The sequence below is a fragment of the Rhinolophus ferrumequinum genome, chromosome 15, assembly GCF_004115265.2.
Source record: "Rhinolophus ferrumequinum isolate MPI-CBG mRhiFer1 chromosome 15, mRhiFer1_v1.p, whole genome shotgun sequence".
NCBI classification, from domain to species: domain Eukaryota; kingdom Metazoa; phylum Chordata; class Mammalia; order Chiroptera; family Rhinolophidae; genus Rhinolophus; species Rhinolophus ferrumequinum.
Window position 1 is genome coordinate 36,877,169 of NC_046298.1, and position 19,726 is coordinate 36,896,894.

At 38.2% G+C, this 19,726-nt stretch overlaps 1 protein-coding gene across 2 annotated transcripts in view; it reads right to left on the reverse strand.

Annotated features, from left to right (window-relative positions):
• The window catches only part of LOC117034927 (zinc finger protein 345), a 97,250-nt gene that overhangs the window by 18,916 nt on the left and 58,608 nt on the right, over positions 1 to 19,726 (reverse strand). Inside the window, exons 1-2 of one of the 2 annotated variants that reach the window (XM_033128411.1) lie at positions 1,272 to 1,384; positions 358 to 430 (exon numbers count right to left, since the gene is read on the reverse strand). Coding sequence is in view for 1 of the 2 variants with exons in the window: in XM_033128413.1 (XP_032984304.1) it covers positions 17,833 to 18,934 (1,102 nt within the window). In the remaining variant the exon portion in view is untranslated. Of the gene's footprint in view, positions 1 to 357; positions 431 to 1,271; positions 18,935 to 19,726 lie in introns of those variants that run through there. The other variant, XM_033128413.1, reaches the window with a different exon arrangement.

The window sequence follows — 19,726 nt, forward strand, 5'->3', positions numbered from 1 at the left end:
TAAAACATATTGGGAAGAAAATGTCCAAATGTTAGTTTAGCATTGGCTTAATAGCTGGGAATTTAAATTTTCTTCATTGGAGGTTGCTGTGCTTTTGAAATTATTAAAATAATCATGTTTTACTTGTATAATCAGAAAGAAATAGTATTTTTTTAAAAAAAAGACAGCATAAAGAAAAATTAAACCACTTGACAAATTAGTAAGAAAAAATCAGGTTTGGAGCCAATCGCATTTTCTCAAAGGGGATATTCTAGGGATCAGGTCTTGATGGGCAAGAATTTTCAAAAGAAGGAAAGGAAGTCATGTCTTGACAAAGAAAAGGGGATTTCAGGAAAAAGGGGGGAAACGACAAGCTACCTTGCAGGTGTCTTGTGGATGTTCAACAGCCATTCTTTACTCCACGCTGGAAGCCTCTGCAAGCAGAGCAGAGCTGGAGAAGGAGAAAGGAGTCAGGAAACAGCAGGCTTTCCCGGGAGCCCAGTCAACTTGGCCGCCCACCACCTACAGATGTAGGTCAAACAAAACTAGGGCGTCCTGCTCAATACCAGCATTACAGACAAGAGCAGGGTCACTATAGTTCTAGGCAGAATCTGTTCCTGAGCTCACAGAAGTCTCCAGGGAACAGAGCGCTGAAGTCACAAAGGCACAAAGGCGCCCCACACCTACAGTGCCATAGGGACAGATATCACACAAACTCACACCACGGGGACACAGGCACCCCAAACCTAAACATAATGGGCCCCATAAGGCCACACAAGCATAGACACCACGGGGACAGGCACAGTCACGACCACAAAGTCATAGGAACCCCACACACTCACACATCATGGGGACACAGTGACAATAAATTCACACGCACCCTTACCAACATCACAACACACACACACACACACACACACACCATAGGGAAACAGTCATAAATCTCACAGTTAAAGCATCCCACACCTCCATCCACGGTTCAGCAAATATCATAAACAAACACACACACCAAGGTTCACACCGTTTTACAACCGCGGTCAAGGAGCCCCACACTCGCAAACAATGCCACACTCCGTCTCAGTTAAATCCCGACCACACATGCACAATCATAACCGCAAATCAAGCCCTCCTTCACCGCCTTCAAAGTTTCGTACACGGTCACACAGACACAGACACACAGTCACAATCATACACACACGCCTCATAATCTCACTTTCTCAGCTGGTTTCTCCACACACCCCGCACAGGCCGGAGGTTCCAGTCACACCCTTCCCCAAACCGGGCCACCTCACCTACGGCTCCTCTGGTCTGGGCAGCGCCGCTCCACGGTAGCTGGACCCAGTCGAACTCGGCAGCCTCCGCAGCGTCCTGAGCCCGTTTGCCCTAATCCGCTGGAAGATTCCGCCCACTCCTAAGGAGAAGGTCTAGTTCTCGCGGGAAAGAGTACTGGGCCTAGAGGTCTCTGGGAGATGTAGTTCAAAAAGTTCCAGGCTGCTAAAAGCTGTCGCCGGGTCATTCTGATTCCCTGTAGCACGGAGCCTGGATCTGGCCAAAACTGCATTCTCCAGCTGAGCCGCACACCGGAGGCTTCTGGGAGTCTCAGCTGATAAGGTTCCTTTGAGCCTCATCTTTGATTAGGCCTCATCCTTGACCTGCTGACTCTAGTTCAGCAAGAATCCCCCAACTCTTGAGACTTAACCAAATTCCTCTTAGTAATTTTCCATCCACTGATTCCCTTACCCTGCCCATTGGCTATAAATTCCCAGCTACTGTTATATACCAAGTTGAGTTCAATCTCTCTTCCCTATTGCAATAGTTTTAATAAAGCCTTTCTTACCTGTTTAACTTGTCCATGCAATTTTTCTTTGACACAGCCCAGCCTTAGAGTGCGGCTCTCTAAGGCTTTGGGAATTCACCCCCTGCAACATACTGGGCCCCATGGCCTCCAGGGAAATGTAGCCAGGACTTAATAAGGGGCCAAATGGGCCCAAACAACATAAGCTCCAATCTCTAGGCACTGAGGAGTGGCCCAGCTGCAGTTAAGTGCCCAGGAGACTGGTCGAAATTCTGCTTTGCCTTGGGAGCATGCAGATGCTCTTGAGACAGGCTGCTGCAGAATGCGTTGGGAAGCCAGAAGAATGAACCAGAATATGGGACCAGAGCATCTGGGACCAAACCAGCTCGGGAAGTTTGAAGGGGAGGAATCTGCAAGCCCAGTCATGTATCTGAGAATGGGCAAAGGAGGGTCCGCGTGTGAGAGGCCATGGTAAAACAAGCATGTCGATGTGAAGAAAGGGAAGATTGCTGGGGTTCTGATGGTGCTGGAAACTTATGCACTGTACAACTACTGTCTTTTTCACAGGGAACTTAAACATAAACAGCTATGCCAGTACCACTGACCCCTCTGTACCAGTGTGGAGGGCCCACTCCATTCCTAACCATGACTTTCTTTGCCAGACCCCTTGATTTCTTTCATATCCTAATTGAGAATCAACAGCTCCCCAAAAAAGATGACTGGTAAAAAAAATTAAGTCTAAACTAGCACTGATTATAAAAATGCCAATTCGATTTGGAAATAAATTTCTATATGATATTAAAATAGAATATGAGGGTGACGTAAGGGGAACGAGAATGTAGTAAAACAGTGTGATGGTTCTTTTCTTAGTTAAGAGAAGGCCAGATAGCATTACTGGAAGTTCCATAGAATTCCTTAAAAGTTTTTTGTTTTTTTATGTTGTTTTTGTTTTTTTTTGTAATTTAAGGTAACCATAAACCTATAACAAACATCACACTTAAAGGTAAGCATTAGAAACACTCCCATTAAATAAAGAACCAAGGGAAGAAAACTAATAATACTGTTACCATTCAGATTATACTGACAATTCGAGTCAAAGCACGAAATAAAAATTAAGATAAAAAATAATTAAGAAATATAACCATCATTATTTGCAAACACCTTCATTATCTACTTCGTAAATAAAAGGTAGTCTTCTGGAAAACTGTTAAAAATACTGTGAGATTTCATCAAAGTTGCTATTTTCATACAAAAATCAATAGCTTTCTTGTATACCAGTAATGATCAAATGGATAATGTCACAAAATATTCCCAATTAGGAAATCAACAACTGTATACTCTATGATTGAACCAAAAGCAAGAAATATGCAAAATCTTTATCCAAAGGGTAAAGATTTAACAAAAGACAGAGAAGAATGCCTGCTTAAACAGAGAGTTTTAATGACAAAAGACTCAATATTGTAAAGATGTCAATTTTTATTTTTCAGCACTCTGGCTGACTAGGATATAATGAAACAACTCTTGTTGCAGTTTAACAGATTTTCTTTGGTAGACAGGAATATACAGGTGATCTTGATTTGTTTTCATTGTGCTTCTGTGTATTTTTTCAATTTTTACAAAAAGTTACATATATAAAGCAAATATAAAAATGTTTGGAAAGACAATATTATCATATATTAAAGGATATTGAAATAGCAACGATTATAATAGTGTGGTAGTCTAGGCCATTTTCCTGTCTATGCTCATAATATATATCCACATATATATTTATAAATGTATATATTTGTATATTTATATTTATATATATATATATTTATATATAAATATTTATATTTATATATTACATGTATATATTTTTCTCCCAGAAGCAGGCAATAGGAAACAATGATAGGAAAAGAATTATTCAATAAACAGTAGAGTGTAAAAAACTGATTGAAAAGGTCACATTAGAGCCTGAGATACCCCTCAACAATCAAGACAGACATTGTCGACTGAAAAATAATTTCAAATTCGTGTTTAATCACCAAAAAGGACTTACTCAGGAAAAAGAAAGAATTGCAACCCAACACATATAGGCATGACAAGCTACATGCATACTCTGGTCTGCGTGCCAAGATGGATGGGTACTTATAAAAGGGAAAGGAAGAAAAGGGAAAGGGAAAGTTAGAACCATAGAGCTTTATTACAAACAGAGTTCTTCCTGTAGGGTTCTTGCAATTACGTAGAGCGCAAGAACTTCCATAAGCCCTAGCTCCTCCCATAGACACTTACAACTAGTTATGTTTGCTTAAAGTTGCAGTTTGTCTTTATCAATATAAAATTACATACCAAACAGCAATCTATCAGCAAATCAGTAATAACATTAGAAACAAAGAGCCATGAAAGATATATATCTGACAAATTTAAGATTTGAAATGAAGGTAATTTCAAAGGATTTGCCCATATAGTTAGTAAAAGCCATTGATCTAAAATTAAACTCATAATCAAAAGAAATGGCAAAAATGCAATGAGGTAGAATATTAATGTTTCATAGTATAAAAGCATATACAAACTGACAAAGGGCATATTAGCAATAACTGCAAAAACAGGTAAAGGACCTGAGCAGCCAATGCACACAAAATAAGCAATAAACAATCCAGGAAAATATGTCTATACATATAATAAATAGTAATAAACATAAATAAAAAAATAAACATAACATTTTATCTTATTAAATTGGAAGGTTTTTAGTTAAAAAATAACCATTCTACTTAATGACATAGGGAAAACAAGACTCAGTTGTCCTCCACTTTAATATGCCCGATAGAGATCCATCATATTAAACTTACGGCATTTCCTCTGCAAAATATACTGAGTGAGGACCTTAGTGTGCTGAACATTCACATTTCACAAGCTAAATTTTAGTATCCCCCAATTACTTTTGCTGAGATGCATGCTTACCGAGAATTAAATGTATTTCTTCACAACATGTTAATTGCCAGTTGCAGTATTTATTGCAAACACTTAATTTAATTTAATGATAGATAAACACATGAATTATGAATGTGAAAAGACAGTTGGTTCTTACTGTCTGTTGGCCAAAGATTAAGCATCCTCAGGTTCCAGCATGGCAGCTTGTTTTATCAGAGCAAGCAAGCAAAATGAAGCAGAATGTGTAAGACAATTTAAGCAAGACATCATAAGCTACAGACTTTTATAATCTACTCTCAAAAGTGAAATCTCGGGCCAGCCCGGTAGCTCAGGCGGTTAGAGCTCCCTGCTCCTAACTCCAAAGGCTGCCGGTTCTATTCCCACATGGACCACTGGGCTTTCAACCACAAGTTTGCCAGTTCGATTCCTCAACTCCCGCAAGGGATGGTGGGCAGCGCCCCCTGCAACTAAAATTGAACACAGCACCTTGAGCTGAGCTCCCGGATGGCTCAGATGGTTGGAGCGCATCCTCTCAACCACAAGGTTGCCGGTTCGACTCCGACAAGGGATAGTGGGCTGTGCTCCCTGCAACTAGAAACGGTAACTGGACCTGGAGCTGAGCTGCGCCCGACACAACTAAGACTGAAAGGACAACAACTTGAAGCTGAACGGTACTCTCCACAACTAAGATTGAAAGGACAACAACTTGGAAAAAATCCTGGAAAAGTACACACTGTTCCCCAATAAAAAGTCCTGTAAAAAAAAAAAAAGCAGTTTAAAAAAAAGTGAAATCTCATCATTTTTGCCATATTCTATTCAGTAGAAACAAGTCACTAAATCTAACCCACACTAAAGAAAAGGAGTTTACAGAAGGGTATGAATACCAGGGCGAAGGGATCATTGGGTGCCCTTTCAGAAGCATCCTACCTTATCTTCTTACTTCTACTCCACCTACCATCCCACCCTATACAATTTTTCTCATTCCTGAGCCAGAGAATACTGTTACAGGTTAATCCAGAGTCACATACATGTCACCTAAAACCAGTATGTGTTGAGATACAAAATGGACCCTGCTATAGGTTTTCACCTCTTAGGGATTCCTGGGAAACGCCCCTTTATTGATAGGAAATCAGGTTCCAATCATTTCCTAATCTGGCCTTAAAGGCTTCACAAAGCCTGAGATTTCACCACGTACTTAGACTGAGACCAAACAACACTAAATTCTACTTTATCTACAGACTTGGGTCTATGGAAAAATTTAGAACTTTACCATGTGCAGTCAAATGGTATCATCCTTTCTTTATCACCAAATTGCAGACCTAACAAGAAGTGGTCAAGTTTCTCTCTGAAGGAACTTCATTTTTGCTCCATCTCTGCTATAGACAGAATACTGAGTACATAGGAGAGTCTGAATGATTTTTAAGGTACACATATGAACAGTGGTTTGAGAAGACTGAGGCACACAGGAGGGACGTGGATCACATCCGCCCAAAACTGGGAGGAACTGGGGCTCAGTTCTGGGATATAAGGAATTTTCAAGATGAAAAATGAAAATCTTCACATAACCTAAAAAAAATTCCAAAATTTAGCATTGAAACATCAACTTACATGAGCCATGGTTTTATAATTCCAAGAACTAGACAGTTCTCCTTGGAGTTCATCTACTCAAGAAGCCTAGAATCCAGGGAAGCCATATCTGGAGGAGGAGGAAAAAAAAATGAGGCAATGAGATCAGATTTTTCATGGAGTTCACAAAATGTCAAGCTTTTTTCTCCTCAATTTTTTCTTCCAAACCAACCCTCCCCCCATATTCATATACTGGGAAGATTAGGAGGAGTCTAGGGAACCACAGGGAACCCTGACGTACACAGATGACCTCCTAGCGGAGATTCTGCATTAAAACATGTCTGGGCACTATAACAGAATTTCTAGCAGTCCTACCTTCTGGGATCCTGAGCTGCACTTATGATTGGACTGTGCACACTTGCTCTTCCAAGCCTGATGAGGGGCTATAGCATACATTCAGAACCTTCTTTAAGGCTTTTGGAACCTGCTTGATCTTCCACATCTGAAGTGACAAAATTGCAGACCATGCCTGGCAGTGTCTAAACTAGCCAGGAGTATAAGTCTCAGAACCCTTGGGGCTCACCACTCTCATTTAGGACCCAAACTGGGGAAGATGAAATCATGTCCACTATAATTTAAAAAAAAAAAAAAAAAAAAACGCAAAAAATAGAATTTTTGTTTTTTGTGTTTGTTTGTTTTGTTTTTTTTTTAGTGGTGAAAGCCCTAATCCATCAGACCTTATTATGAGATTAAGAACCATCAATTAGCAGACCTCATTGAAGGGTCAGGTGCCTATGACACATCCACATTAAGCTATACTTCACGGGGACATCAAGAGGCTGCTATTAAATTGTACCATCCTTCTTCCTCTTGATTATTTAAATTAAGATGTAACATGCGTACAATAAATGCGTGAAGTACACTAATCTTAAGTATTCAGCTTGGCTATTTTTTACACTAGGGTGACCATCACCCAGATTGAGATATAAAATATTTCTGACATGCAAGGTTTGGTACTGCCCCCTCCCAGTCTATACTCCCCTAGTTGACCAATATTCTGATATCCAGTATAATTGATTAGTTTTACCTGCTTTTGAACTTCACATAAATGGAATCATGTATTATGTACTCTTTTGTGACTGATTTCTTTCACTCACTATCTGTAAGACTCATCATCTGTGTTATCCCAGTACTTGCTTCTTTCATATCATTATGTAATACACTACAATTTTCTTATGTGTCCTTTTACTGATAGGGCATTTTCATTTGGCAACACTTCTGGACTAAAATAAACAAAGTCCGCTGATTCAGCTGCTCATCACCCTCACAGATACATCCAGAAATAATGTTTAACCAAATATCTGGGCATCACCTGATCCAGCCAAGTTGACACATAAATCTATCATAGGTCCACCCCTTATCAACTTGACACGCATATCACTCGCCTTACTTAATCTCCTTACTTAACCATACTTAATCTCCAAATAAAAACAATAACAAGGTCATAATTTCACCTAATATGATACAACTATTCTGTGTACACTAACCCTTTCCCCAGAAGAGGATACAAAGTCCTTGGGTGATCTTTACTCTTCTTCCAGATACCCTGAAACATAAATACTATAATGTAAAATTAACCATACTTAACTATAATGACATAGTCAATACTTTGATATTATGATATAGTTACCTGATAAAGGAATAAGAGATGGAAAATACAAGGATAAACACAAACATGTTCTTAACAAAATGAGAAATACTCATGACAATTAGTCTTCATTTTTGTAAGTGGTCCCATGATCATGGTTCTTAACCTGGTGGAGTGACACCAACTTTCATTCCTGAAGGGTCTGGGTCATTAGTCCTGTCTGGATTGGGTTATTGTTTTCTATTGACCTTAATCACAGGGCCATGGTGATACTAAGAGATGCCCTGAGGGATCTTCTGTATTCCAGATGTACACTTTCTTACCTCCACTGTGGAGTAGTAGTCCAATTTCCCCAGTAGAAATCAGGATTAATCAAACCAACACTGAAACTCTTTTCTTTACCTATAGACTTAGAGACATGAGGAGGCCAAAGTGGCTGGGTGACAGTCTTAATTTTCAATTCACTGGAATAATTATTGTGACTTCTAGTGGAAGCATTTCTCCCTCTGGAACTAAGATTTCTAGGCTGTTAGCAGGGCATAAAGTCATGGAAACAGCAAGCAAAAATTTTGCTAGTGGGTCACTAGTGAGATGTACCATTCCCATTTCCACCTGTCAAGGAAAACTTAGTTCTTCCCTACTGTGTTTCTTCCCTGTGTCTCCTTTACTACTTATAAAGACTACCTCACTTTTGACACTTCTGGTCACCAAATACATGGGTTGTTTTTTTCTTTCCCCCACAAGCAATTCTCTGCTACATACACCAACTGGCCACCCTACAATTTAACTCAATTCTAGCACTATCTGCCTGGACATAGTTTCAGATACCACAAGTTAAGGGCTCAGTCTCACAAGGCAGCTCCCCACTTCAGATGCCAATGGCAAGTAGAGATCTCCAGGTTACCCACAACTTCTGTCCAATTTGGCTACATATCAGAGGTTCCCATGACTCCTTACTTAGGTTCAATTTGCTAGAGCAGCTCACAGAACTCAGAGAAACACCTACATTTACCAGTTTATTAAAAGACATGATAAAGGATATGGATAAACAGCCAGATGAAGAGATACATAGGGTGAGGTCTGGGAGGGTCCTGAGCACAGGAGCTCTGTCCTTGTGGAGTTGGGGAGCATCATCTTCCCAGTGTGGATGTGTTTACCAACCTGGAAGCTATCCAAACCTTGTGCATTTGGGATTTTTATGGAGGCTTTATCATGTACACATGATGGATCATTAATTCCATTTCCAGCCCTTCTCCTTTCTCAAGAGGTGATGGTGGTGGTGATGGGGTACTGGTGCTGAAAATCCCAAGCTTCTAATCATGGCTTGGTCCTTCTGGTGAATATCCCTCATCCAGGAGCCAACCAGGAGCCCATTTAGAGTTGCCTCAGTAAAACAAAAGACACTTTTATCACCCAGGAAATTAAAAGGTCTTCAAGAGCCCTGTGTCAGGAACCAGGTCAAACACAAAATATTAGAACAGGAGATACTCCTAGTGTTCTTATCACAAGGGTTTTAGGAGCTCTGTGCCAGGAAATGGGGGCAGAGACATATAAATGTGTCGAGATATATATGTGTATATATATATATATATATATATATATATATATATACACATACATATATATATGTATTTTTCATATGTACTTTTCTATTATTTCATACCACCCTTAACTCCTGTATCCATGGCTATTGGGGAATCAACCATATATTGGATGGTGATTCAGAGCATATAGACTTCTAGAGAATCTTCCCTCAGCCTTCGATGTACTGCCACCTAACTGGCGCTGTAACTGAGTCTTCAAAAGGTCATTCCACCATTCTATCAAGCCAGCTGATTCAGGATAGTGGGGAACATAGTAAGACCAGTGAATTGCATGAGCATGGAACCATTGCTGCACTTATTTTGCTGTGAAGTGAGTTCCTTGATCAGGAGCAATGCAGTGTGGAATACCATGACAGTGGCTGAGGCATTCTATACGTCCATGGAGGGTAGTTGCGACAGAAGCATTGCATGCAGGGAAGGCAAATCCATACCAAGAGTAAGTTTCTGTTCTAGTAAGGACAAAATGCTGCCCCTTCCATGATGGAAGGGGTCCAATATAATCATCCTGTCAAGTAGCTGGCTGAACACCCCAGGGAATGGTACCATATTGGGAGAGGGAGGGCTCAGTGTGGGTCTCTGCTCCTGGCATACTGAACACAGCAATGGCCACTGACAGATCAGTGGAAGTCCACATTGCTGAGCCACATTGTTCGTGAGCCCATTGGATGATGAGAGGTTTGGCTAGGAAAAGAAGCTGTTATCCACAGAATGGGCCATCTTATCCAGTTATTAAAATCCTCCTTTGCTGAGGTCACCCTTTAGTGATTATTCATAGGGGACACAAATATATTTTTTTGTTCATTCAGAGATATCTATTCATATATCTCTTCCCTAGATTTCCCTGTCACTAAATGTCTAATCATGTTCCTTCCACCATTATCCCAAATTCTTAATATCCATTCCCATACTTGTTCCCCAGATTTATGTCTGCATAAATTATAAAACTCAAGTAGTTCTTTTGTAGTGTAGCACACCTTTTCTTGGATCACACTTTGGATCTCACCTTTAGGATCGTGTTGGGAATTGAGTCTAGTTGTAAGCCTAGAAACAGAGAAGTGGGATGGGGTTGTCTGAGGGGAATCAGCATTGTCTTGCATGGCCATTGCCTCTTACCGTTTCAAGCAATGCAGGATCAATTTTCTCACAGGTGGAAATGCCAAAACCACTATGGGTGGAGAGGCCAAACCACTGGTAAGACACATCAGCATTTCGGAGCTCAATGTCCCCACCTTCAAAAGGGTCTTCCCACATGTCCCTGTACCAACCATGGGATCCCATTCTTTCCCAATTAATGCCTTCACTTGAACAGTATTTTCACTGTTTAACTATTTAGGTGAGACTTTTCCAAATCTTTAAGTTCTGCTTCAAAAATTCCATCTTTAAGTCATTTCTTTTCTTGCATTTTATTATAATCAGCCAGAAGCCAAGCCACACCTTCAATTCCATTGCTACTTTCCACAAAACACTAGAACACAAACACAATTCAGCCAAGTTCTTTGCCACTTGATAACAAGAAATACCTTTCCTCCCGTTTCCAATAACATGTTCCTTATTTCCATCTGAGACTCCCTCAGAATGGCCTTTACCATTCGTATTTCTATCAACACTCTGTCCACGATTACTTATTCTCTAAGATGACTGAGGCTTTCTCTTCATCTCTTTTCTTTCTGAGACCTCACCAGAATCACCCTTAACATCCATATTTTTAGCATGCGTCGCTAAACTCTTCCAGCCTTCACCCATTATTCAGCTCCAAAGCCACTTCCACATTTTCAGATATTTGTTAATTAGCACCCCACTTCTGGTTCCAAGTTCTGTCTTATCCAGTTCAGGGTGCTAGTACAGGGTGCCATAGATTGAGTGGTTGATAGACAACACAAATTTATTTCTCACAGTTCTGGAGGCTGGAAGTCCAACATCAGGGTGCCAACATGGTCAGTTTCTGGTGAGAACCCTATTCCAGATTAAAATCTACCATCTTCTTGTTGTATTGTCACATGGCAGAAAAGGGGGACAGAGCTCTCTGGGGTCCTTTTTGTAAGGGCACTAATTCCCTTCAGGAGGTCTCCACCCTCAAGACCTAATTACCTCCAAGGGGACCCACCCCCTAATGTATTGGGGGGTACGATGTCAACACTTCAATTTTGAGGAAAAACATTCAGTCCATTGCGAGGCCTAATGGTTTCCCTTGAGAATTTTACCAAACACTTAAAGAATAATTAACACTGATTATACACTACCTCTTCCAGAAACTAAAAAGAGGCAACACTTCCAAATTCATTTTATGAAGCTAACATCATCCTGAAACCAAAATGAGACAGAAGAAAACTATAGACCAGTATCTTTCATAAATATAGATGTAAAAATCCTCAACAGAGTATTAGCAAATCATAGCAACCACAGCAAATCCAGAAATTTATATTTTAAAAGTAGTTGACCCTTGAACAAAACGGTTTTGAACTGTGCGAGCTGACTTACGCATGGATTTTTTTTTCAATATGTTGGGAAATTTTTTAGAGAGTTGCAACAATTTGAAAAAAATTCACAGGCTAGTCATGTAACCTAGAAATATCAAAAAAAACTTAAGAAAGTTAGGTTTGTCATTAATGCATAAAATATATGTAGATACTAGTCTATTTGATCATTTACTACCATACAATATACACAAACCTATTTTTAAGTTAAAATTCATCAAAACTTATGCACACTTAGACTACACCCAGAGCCATTTGCAGTAGAAATCTAAACAAATGTTGAGGCAGTATTAAATCATAAATGCATAAAATTAACTGTAGTGTGTACTATACTACTGTAATAATTTCATAGCCACCTCCTGTTGCTATTGTGAGCTCAAATGTTGTATCCATTTAAATCGCCATATGATGCTAATCTAAATGAGCAGTTCATAAATTGCAATTTGCAGTAAAAGTGCTCTTGCAGTTCTCATGTATTTTTCATGTTAATGCAATACCGTAAACCTTGAATAACTCCATGGGACCATACAAAGTGCCACAAAGTGATGGAAGTGCTCCCAAAAAGCAAAGTCATGACATTAAAAGATAAAGTTGAATTGCTTGATATATATCATAGACTAAGATCAGCATCTGCGCTTATCTAATACTTCAAGATAAATGGATAGTTCAAGGATGATTGTAAAAGAATTAAAGGAAATTAATGGAGCCGTTGTTGCAGCTATGCCATCAGACACAAAAACCTTATCCTTTTTGCAAAATACCTTTTTATCTCATTGAAAATGCAGCTTTTATGTGGGTCCAGGATTGCGATAAGAAAGGCATACCTATAGACTCTAATATGATTCAAGAAAAAAGTCATTATACGAGTTATGACAATTAAGTTCGCAAACTTTGTTTCAACGATGTAGCTAACCTTTTTTGATATTAGAGGGATTATTCATTATGAATTTGTACCAACTGGACCAAGTTTACTATTTGGAACTGCTGAAAAAGCTGCATGAAAACGTTAGACAACCTGAACTTTTCGCCAATTCATGGCTCTTGCATCACAATGCACCAGGTCACATGGCACTGTCTGTGAGGGAGTTTTTAGCTAATAAACAAATAACTGTATTGGAACACCCTCCCTACTCACCTGATCTTGGCCCCCAATTACTTCTTTCTTTACCTGAAGATAAAGGAAATACTGAAAGGAAGACATTTTGATGACATTCAGGACATCAAGGGTAATACGAAGACAGCTCTGATGGCCATTCCAGAAAGAGTTCAAAAATTGCTTCAAAGGGTGAACTAGGTGCTGGGGTAGGTGCATAGCTTCCCAAGGGGAGCACTGTGATGGTGACCGCAGTGATATTCAGCAATGAGATATGTAGCTCTTTTTCTAGGGTGAGTTTGTGATCTTAATTGTCTGACCTCATATGACAACTTAAAGTTGCGAGTCTTTTGGTTGTACAAGAAAGCCTCGACAATGAGAACGCTTTTTTCTGAATTGGTTCCACTAATATTTTGTTCCTGAAGTCAGGAGTACCTTGCCAGTAAGGGACTGCCTTTTAAAATTATTTTATTTACTGGGCAATGGCCACCAAGAACCCCATGATTTCAACACGAAAGGCATCAAATTGGTCTGCTTGCCCCCAAAGTCTCTAATTCAGCATCTAGATCAGGTCAAAAAGACCTTTAAGGCTCATTACACATGAATGATTACACAGGAAGGATTATCATCACTAAAGAACCCCAATAGAGAGAACATCATGGAAGTCTGGAAATGCCATCCTTGTTGGTATAAAGCCATGAAGGCATAAAACCTGAAACAATAAATTCTTGCTGCAGGAAGCTGTGTCCAGATGTTGTGCATGACTTCACAGGGTTTACAACAGAGCCAATAAAGGAAATCATGAAAGAGCTTGTGAATGTGGCAGGAAAAAAAAAAAAGTGTGTGTGTGTGGGGGGGAAGTGTTTCAAGATATGGGTCTTGGAGAAATTCAAGTGCTAATAGACACACTAGAGGAATTAACAAAAGATGATTTGATGGACACGAGTGCTGGAGAACCAGCTCCAGACGCTGAGAAAGATGTAGCAGTGCCAGAAAACAAATTGACATTAGATGATTTGGCAGAAGAGTTCTGATTATTCAAGACTGCTTTTGACTTTTTTTTTATGACATGGACCCTTCTATGATATGGGCACTGAAACTAAAGCAAATGGTGGAAGGATTGGTTTCATATAGAAACATTTTCAGAGAAATGTAAAACAAAGTCAGAAATTACGAATAATTTCCTTAGGTTACACCGAGCCTGCCTCTCCTTCCACTTCTGTCACCTGAGACAGCGATACCAACACCTCCTCAGCCCAATGAACATGAAGACCAGAATGAAGGCCTTTACAATCCATTTAATAGTAAATAATTTCTTGTGTGTCTTTGTGTGAAAAATCTAGTAACTGTATGAGACATCTTTGTGGCACTGTTGCCTAAGTATGCATCGTGTGGAATGTCATGTGCAAGACTCGAAGTGAACAGCGATAGCCTATCTACATAGACACAAGGTGAGTGATATTTAATATAAAATTGATAGCTTTCTGTTTTATAACTTTTCTTACAAATAATTACATTACCATACAGTATACCTCTCAAAATTGGAGAAACTGAATCAGCCTATCACCACAGGTAAGTAGTTTTTAAATAATGTAACATTTCCAATATTATAAATGACTGTAAAGATGTATGCCATAAAAATTTTTGGATTCACTCGTGTATAGGCTAGGCTACCATGATGCAATCACATTGCTGCTTCTTTTTTATCAATGCATGAATTGTTAAACCGGTAAATAAATGAATTTTTTCACATCTTTTCATTTTTGATGTCTAGTGTTAATAACATGTATAACATCTATGGTGTTTTGTATCCTATAAGACAATATGTAGGTACTGACAGATAACTCATCTTGCAAACTGACCATGTAAACTTATGATATCACTAAATATAGTTCAGTACTGTAAATGTATTTTCTCTTATGATTTCTTAACACTTTTTTCTACCTTATTTATTGTAATACAGAATACATATAATACACATAATCTGTGTTAATCAACTTTTTATGTTATCGGTAAGGCTTCCAGTCAACAGTTAGCTATTAGTAAAGTTTGGGGACAGGGGTCAAAAGTTATATACAGATTTCCAACTAATATGGGGTCAGCATCCTTAACCCCCATGTTGCTCAAGAGTCAACTGTATACACTACAAACAAATGGAGTTTTATTCCAGTGATGTAAGGCTTGATCACTATTTGAAAATCCATGAAGGTAGCAATCCATCATATTAACAGAGTAAAAAAGAAAAATCACATTATATATTCATTATATCGACTAGTACATATTTCTAGAAATTCAAGGAAATATAGAGGGTTCCATGACAGTGTTTCCAGGTAGCAAAAGGTCCTCAGTTATAAAGGGTCTGAGAAAAGGGGAAAAAATCAAATGTATGGTTCTGTCATGAAAATGCAGTTTCAGGATAAATATGGAGCCAACTTTAATCTTTCCTGTGAAACAGCAGGACTTCTAAGAATTTTTAAAGTTATTTTCAGATAGCAGCCTCATAGGGAACCCAATACAGAGAAGAGCTTGTTGAACTTGTGTCTAATTGAGTGAACCCTAATAAAATTTGTAGAAAATACATTTTAAGAGAATTATATTATTTGAAGCACTGCAAATTTGAACAAGATAGAAACAGTACAAAATGAAAAAGGGCCTTTGGATCCCAAAATGTCTAAACACTAAAATCAGTCTGTGAAAACTACTTGCTGTAAACACAAGCCACCTTTTATGAAGAAAAAAAAACACCTCATGACTCAGGGTGGAACCAAGACCTTGGTATGCAAACATGTACGTACATGGAAGCAGAAACACACTTAAACTGGGTTCTGGATTATGTAATGATGCAATCCACTGCTTCCCAATCACAGCAGAGAAATGCTTTGAGAAATTGATATATACATTCTTCTTTATAGAACTGAGTCTTCAAAACCTTGTATATTTTACACTTAACATTGTTTTAATTTGAACTAGCCACACTTCAGTTTTCAATAGCTCAATTTCCAGTGCTCAACATGTTGCTAGCAACTATCTTATCAGACAATGCAGGTCTATTCCATTAATCTCCAAAGTTAGTGGTAATTGCTTTTTTTACTTGTTCTTTAAATATATGAAGTACTATGGGACAGGCACTGTAACAGATATAGCAATAGGTGAACCAGATAAAATCTGGACCCGCATTCTTAATTTCCCAAATACATTATAGCATATTTAATATCCCAGTGTTTAGGGCTTTGGCAACATGTTTTGGTATGTAGGCATTTTAAAAAAACCATTCATTTCAAACTGGTTGTAATTTCATAATTTTATCTTTAAAAGAACATCATGGAAAATTTTAAAGACATAAAAGTAGAGGGGTGGCCAGATGGCTCAGCTGGTTAGAGCACGAACTCTTAACAAAAAGGTTGCCAGTTCAACTCCCGCATGGGATGGTGGGCTGTGCTCCCTGCAACTAAAGATTGAAAACGGCGACTGGACTTGGAGCTGAGCTGAACCCTCCACAACTGGATTGAAGGACGACGACTTGAGTTGGAGCTTATGGGCCCTGGAAAAAACACACTGTTCCCCAACATTTCCCAATAAAAAAAAAAAAAAAGTACAGAAAATAGCAAAAGCCAAATAAACAAACAAAAACCATGTATCCAAGACTCATCTAAACACCATTTTGACAAACTTGTTATCCGTTTTTCTTTTCCATGAGCATTTTAAAGGAAATTCCAGACATTATCATCTTATGTGTATAAACTTCATAACTTATCTCTAAGAGATTTTTACATAACCACAATGCTATTATCACTTAACAAAAACATTTCTTAACATTATCTAATACTATCAACATTCCCCTTTTCCCAATTGTCATAAAAATGTTTTAAGTTTTCTCACCTTGTGATCTAAATAAGAACCACTCATTCATATCATTTGATTCATACATTTCTTAAGACTTCAATATACAAGAGTTCCACTTCCCTTTTTTTCAGTGCTATTTTATTGGTTGAGAAGCTGGGTCATTCCTTTTGTAGAATTACCCATATTTTAGATTTAATTGCTTCGTTTTGCATCATGCAACTTGTTCTTCTATTCCCTGAATTTTCTCTAAACTGGCAGTTAGATCTTGATGCTTAATTAGATTCATGTTCAATATTTTTTGGCAAGATGTGTGTCATATTTTACCTCATTAGGAGGAACAAAATGTTTTGTCCTATTTTTGATGAGGTTAAAACTGACCAGTGGGTTCATATGTCAACCTGATCTGTTCACTATGAAGTTCATCATGACGTGCACATCAACCTTTCACCTACTGCTTAAACTCTGAGAATCTTGCCTAGTTCCATAATTTCATTATGTGTTGCAAAATTCTCCACTAAAGAACTTTACCTCAACAACTTCTAGTTGTTGCAATACAGTTCATACAGAAAATGCAGGCTAAATGACTTTTCTTTCCTTTGACTTAACCAATTTTCAGAATGAGCTGGTATAGCTCCATAGGTATACAATGAATAGAGGTGAAAATAGGTAAGATCAAAAGCTTTTCCACATTCACTCTTTTAAGAGAATATCTTTCTAGAATGAATTTTATAAAGTTTAACATGGTTTAAATGGTGATGAAAGACTTCTACATATTCATGAACACATTCTTTCTTTTAAATAAAATCTCTTTAGTTGTCAGCATGAAGTAAAAGGGATCCCTACATTCAAAAACTTTTTCTCTAGAATTTATTTTCCAATGCTCCTTAACACAAAATTCACAATGGAAGGCTTTCTTATAATTATTTAGTTATATTATGAATTCGCTGATGGTAAGTAAGGTGTGAGTGTTGGCGAAAGGCCTTCTTACATTCCTTACAATTGTATGGTTTCTCACCAGAATGAATTCTCTGATGTTGAATAAGTGATGAATGAAGTCTAAAGGCCTTTCCACATTCCTTACAGTCATAAGGTTTCTCACCAGTATGAATACTCTGATGTTGAGTAAGTTGTGAGAGCAGTCTAAAAGTCTTCTCACATTCCTTACATTTATAAGGTTTCTCACCAAAATGAATACTCTGGTGTTGAGTAAGTTGTGAGAATAGTCTAAATGCTTTCCCACATTCCTTACAGTCATAGGGTTTCTCTCCAATGTGAATACCCTGATGTGAAATAAGTTCTGAGTAACGACGAAAAAACTTCTGACATTCTTTACATTCATAAGGTTTCTCACCGGTATGAATTCTCTGGTGAAGAGTTAGATGATAGCCACGACTAAAGGTCTTCCCACAGTCTTTACAATCATAGGGTTTTTCACCAGTATGAATTCTCTGATGGAGTGTTAGTTGTTGCCGTACTCTGAAGGCCTTCCCACATTCCTTACATTCATAGGGTTTTTCACCAGTATGAAGTTTGTGATGTATTCTAAGGCCTGTACTACACAGAAAAGCCTGCCCACATTCTTTACACTCATAGCACTTCTCAGCAATATTAAGTCTTTGATGTCGAGTAAGGTGTGCATACTGTCTAAAGGTCTTCCCACATTCCTTACATTCATAGGGTTTCTCACCAGTATGAATCCTTTGATGGAGATTAAGTTGTCCTCGCACTCTAAAGGACTTCCCACATTCCTTACATTCATAGGGCTTCTCACCAATATGAATTCTCTGATGTACTCGAAGATCTGCGCTACATGTAAAGATCTTTCCACATTTTTTACATTCAAGGAGTTTGTCCGAAATATGAATTCGCTGATGTCGACTAAGATGGGCACACTGTCTAAAGGCTTTTCCACATTCTTTACATTCATAGGGTTTCTCACCAGTATGAATTCTCTGATGGAAAGTAAGTTGTTGGCGTACTCTAAAAGCCTTTCCACATTCCCCACATTCATAGGGTTTCTCTCTATTATGAATTCTCTGATATAAAGTAAGAGATTTGAGTTTTCTGTAAGTGGGCCTTTTTTCAGAGGTGGTTTTTTTCACTTGCCTGAAATATCCCTTTTGAGGACCCTTTTGTCCTTCAAACTTTTTATATTCACAGTCTTTTCTGAAAAAGGAGTCTTCCAGGCTATAACTTCTAATGTTTTCCATTATCTCCCACTGAGATAAATTCATTTCATAAATATCCTTTTGAGATAACTTTTTAATGTCATATCTGGATTCCAAATCTGAAAGAAAACAAGATAAATGCATGCTATTTTCTTATTCTAGAAAAAGTAAACAAATAAGCAAATAAAAACTTTATGATAAACAAACAAACAAACAAAAAACAGAAAATGAAGTCCAGGTGAAGATAACAGGCTAAAAAACTCTAAAATAATCATGTATTTTAAAGAAAGCTAAGGGGAATAAAGAAAATGTTAACACCAGATTATTTGGATGCAGATCAAAGTTTGAGAATCTCTACTTGAACTTTTTAATGATTTTTTTCAATTAAAATGAAGCAGAAGCATCTTACCATGAATAACATGGCCTTTATTTACCATATCATTTCAAACCACTGACTATCTACTTTGCACCCGATGTCTTTATCAAACTGCCTCCTTTTAGCTTCTAGAATGTCACGATCTTTCCATTTCTTAGAGCTTTTCACTGGATATTAGATCTCCCAGGAATGCTGACTTGGCTTCTCCACGTTTGGGTTCCTTTCATCCTTTTGTTATAATGTTAAAAATCAGAAAAATCATCCGTGCTG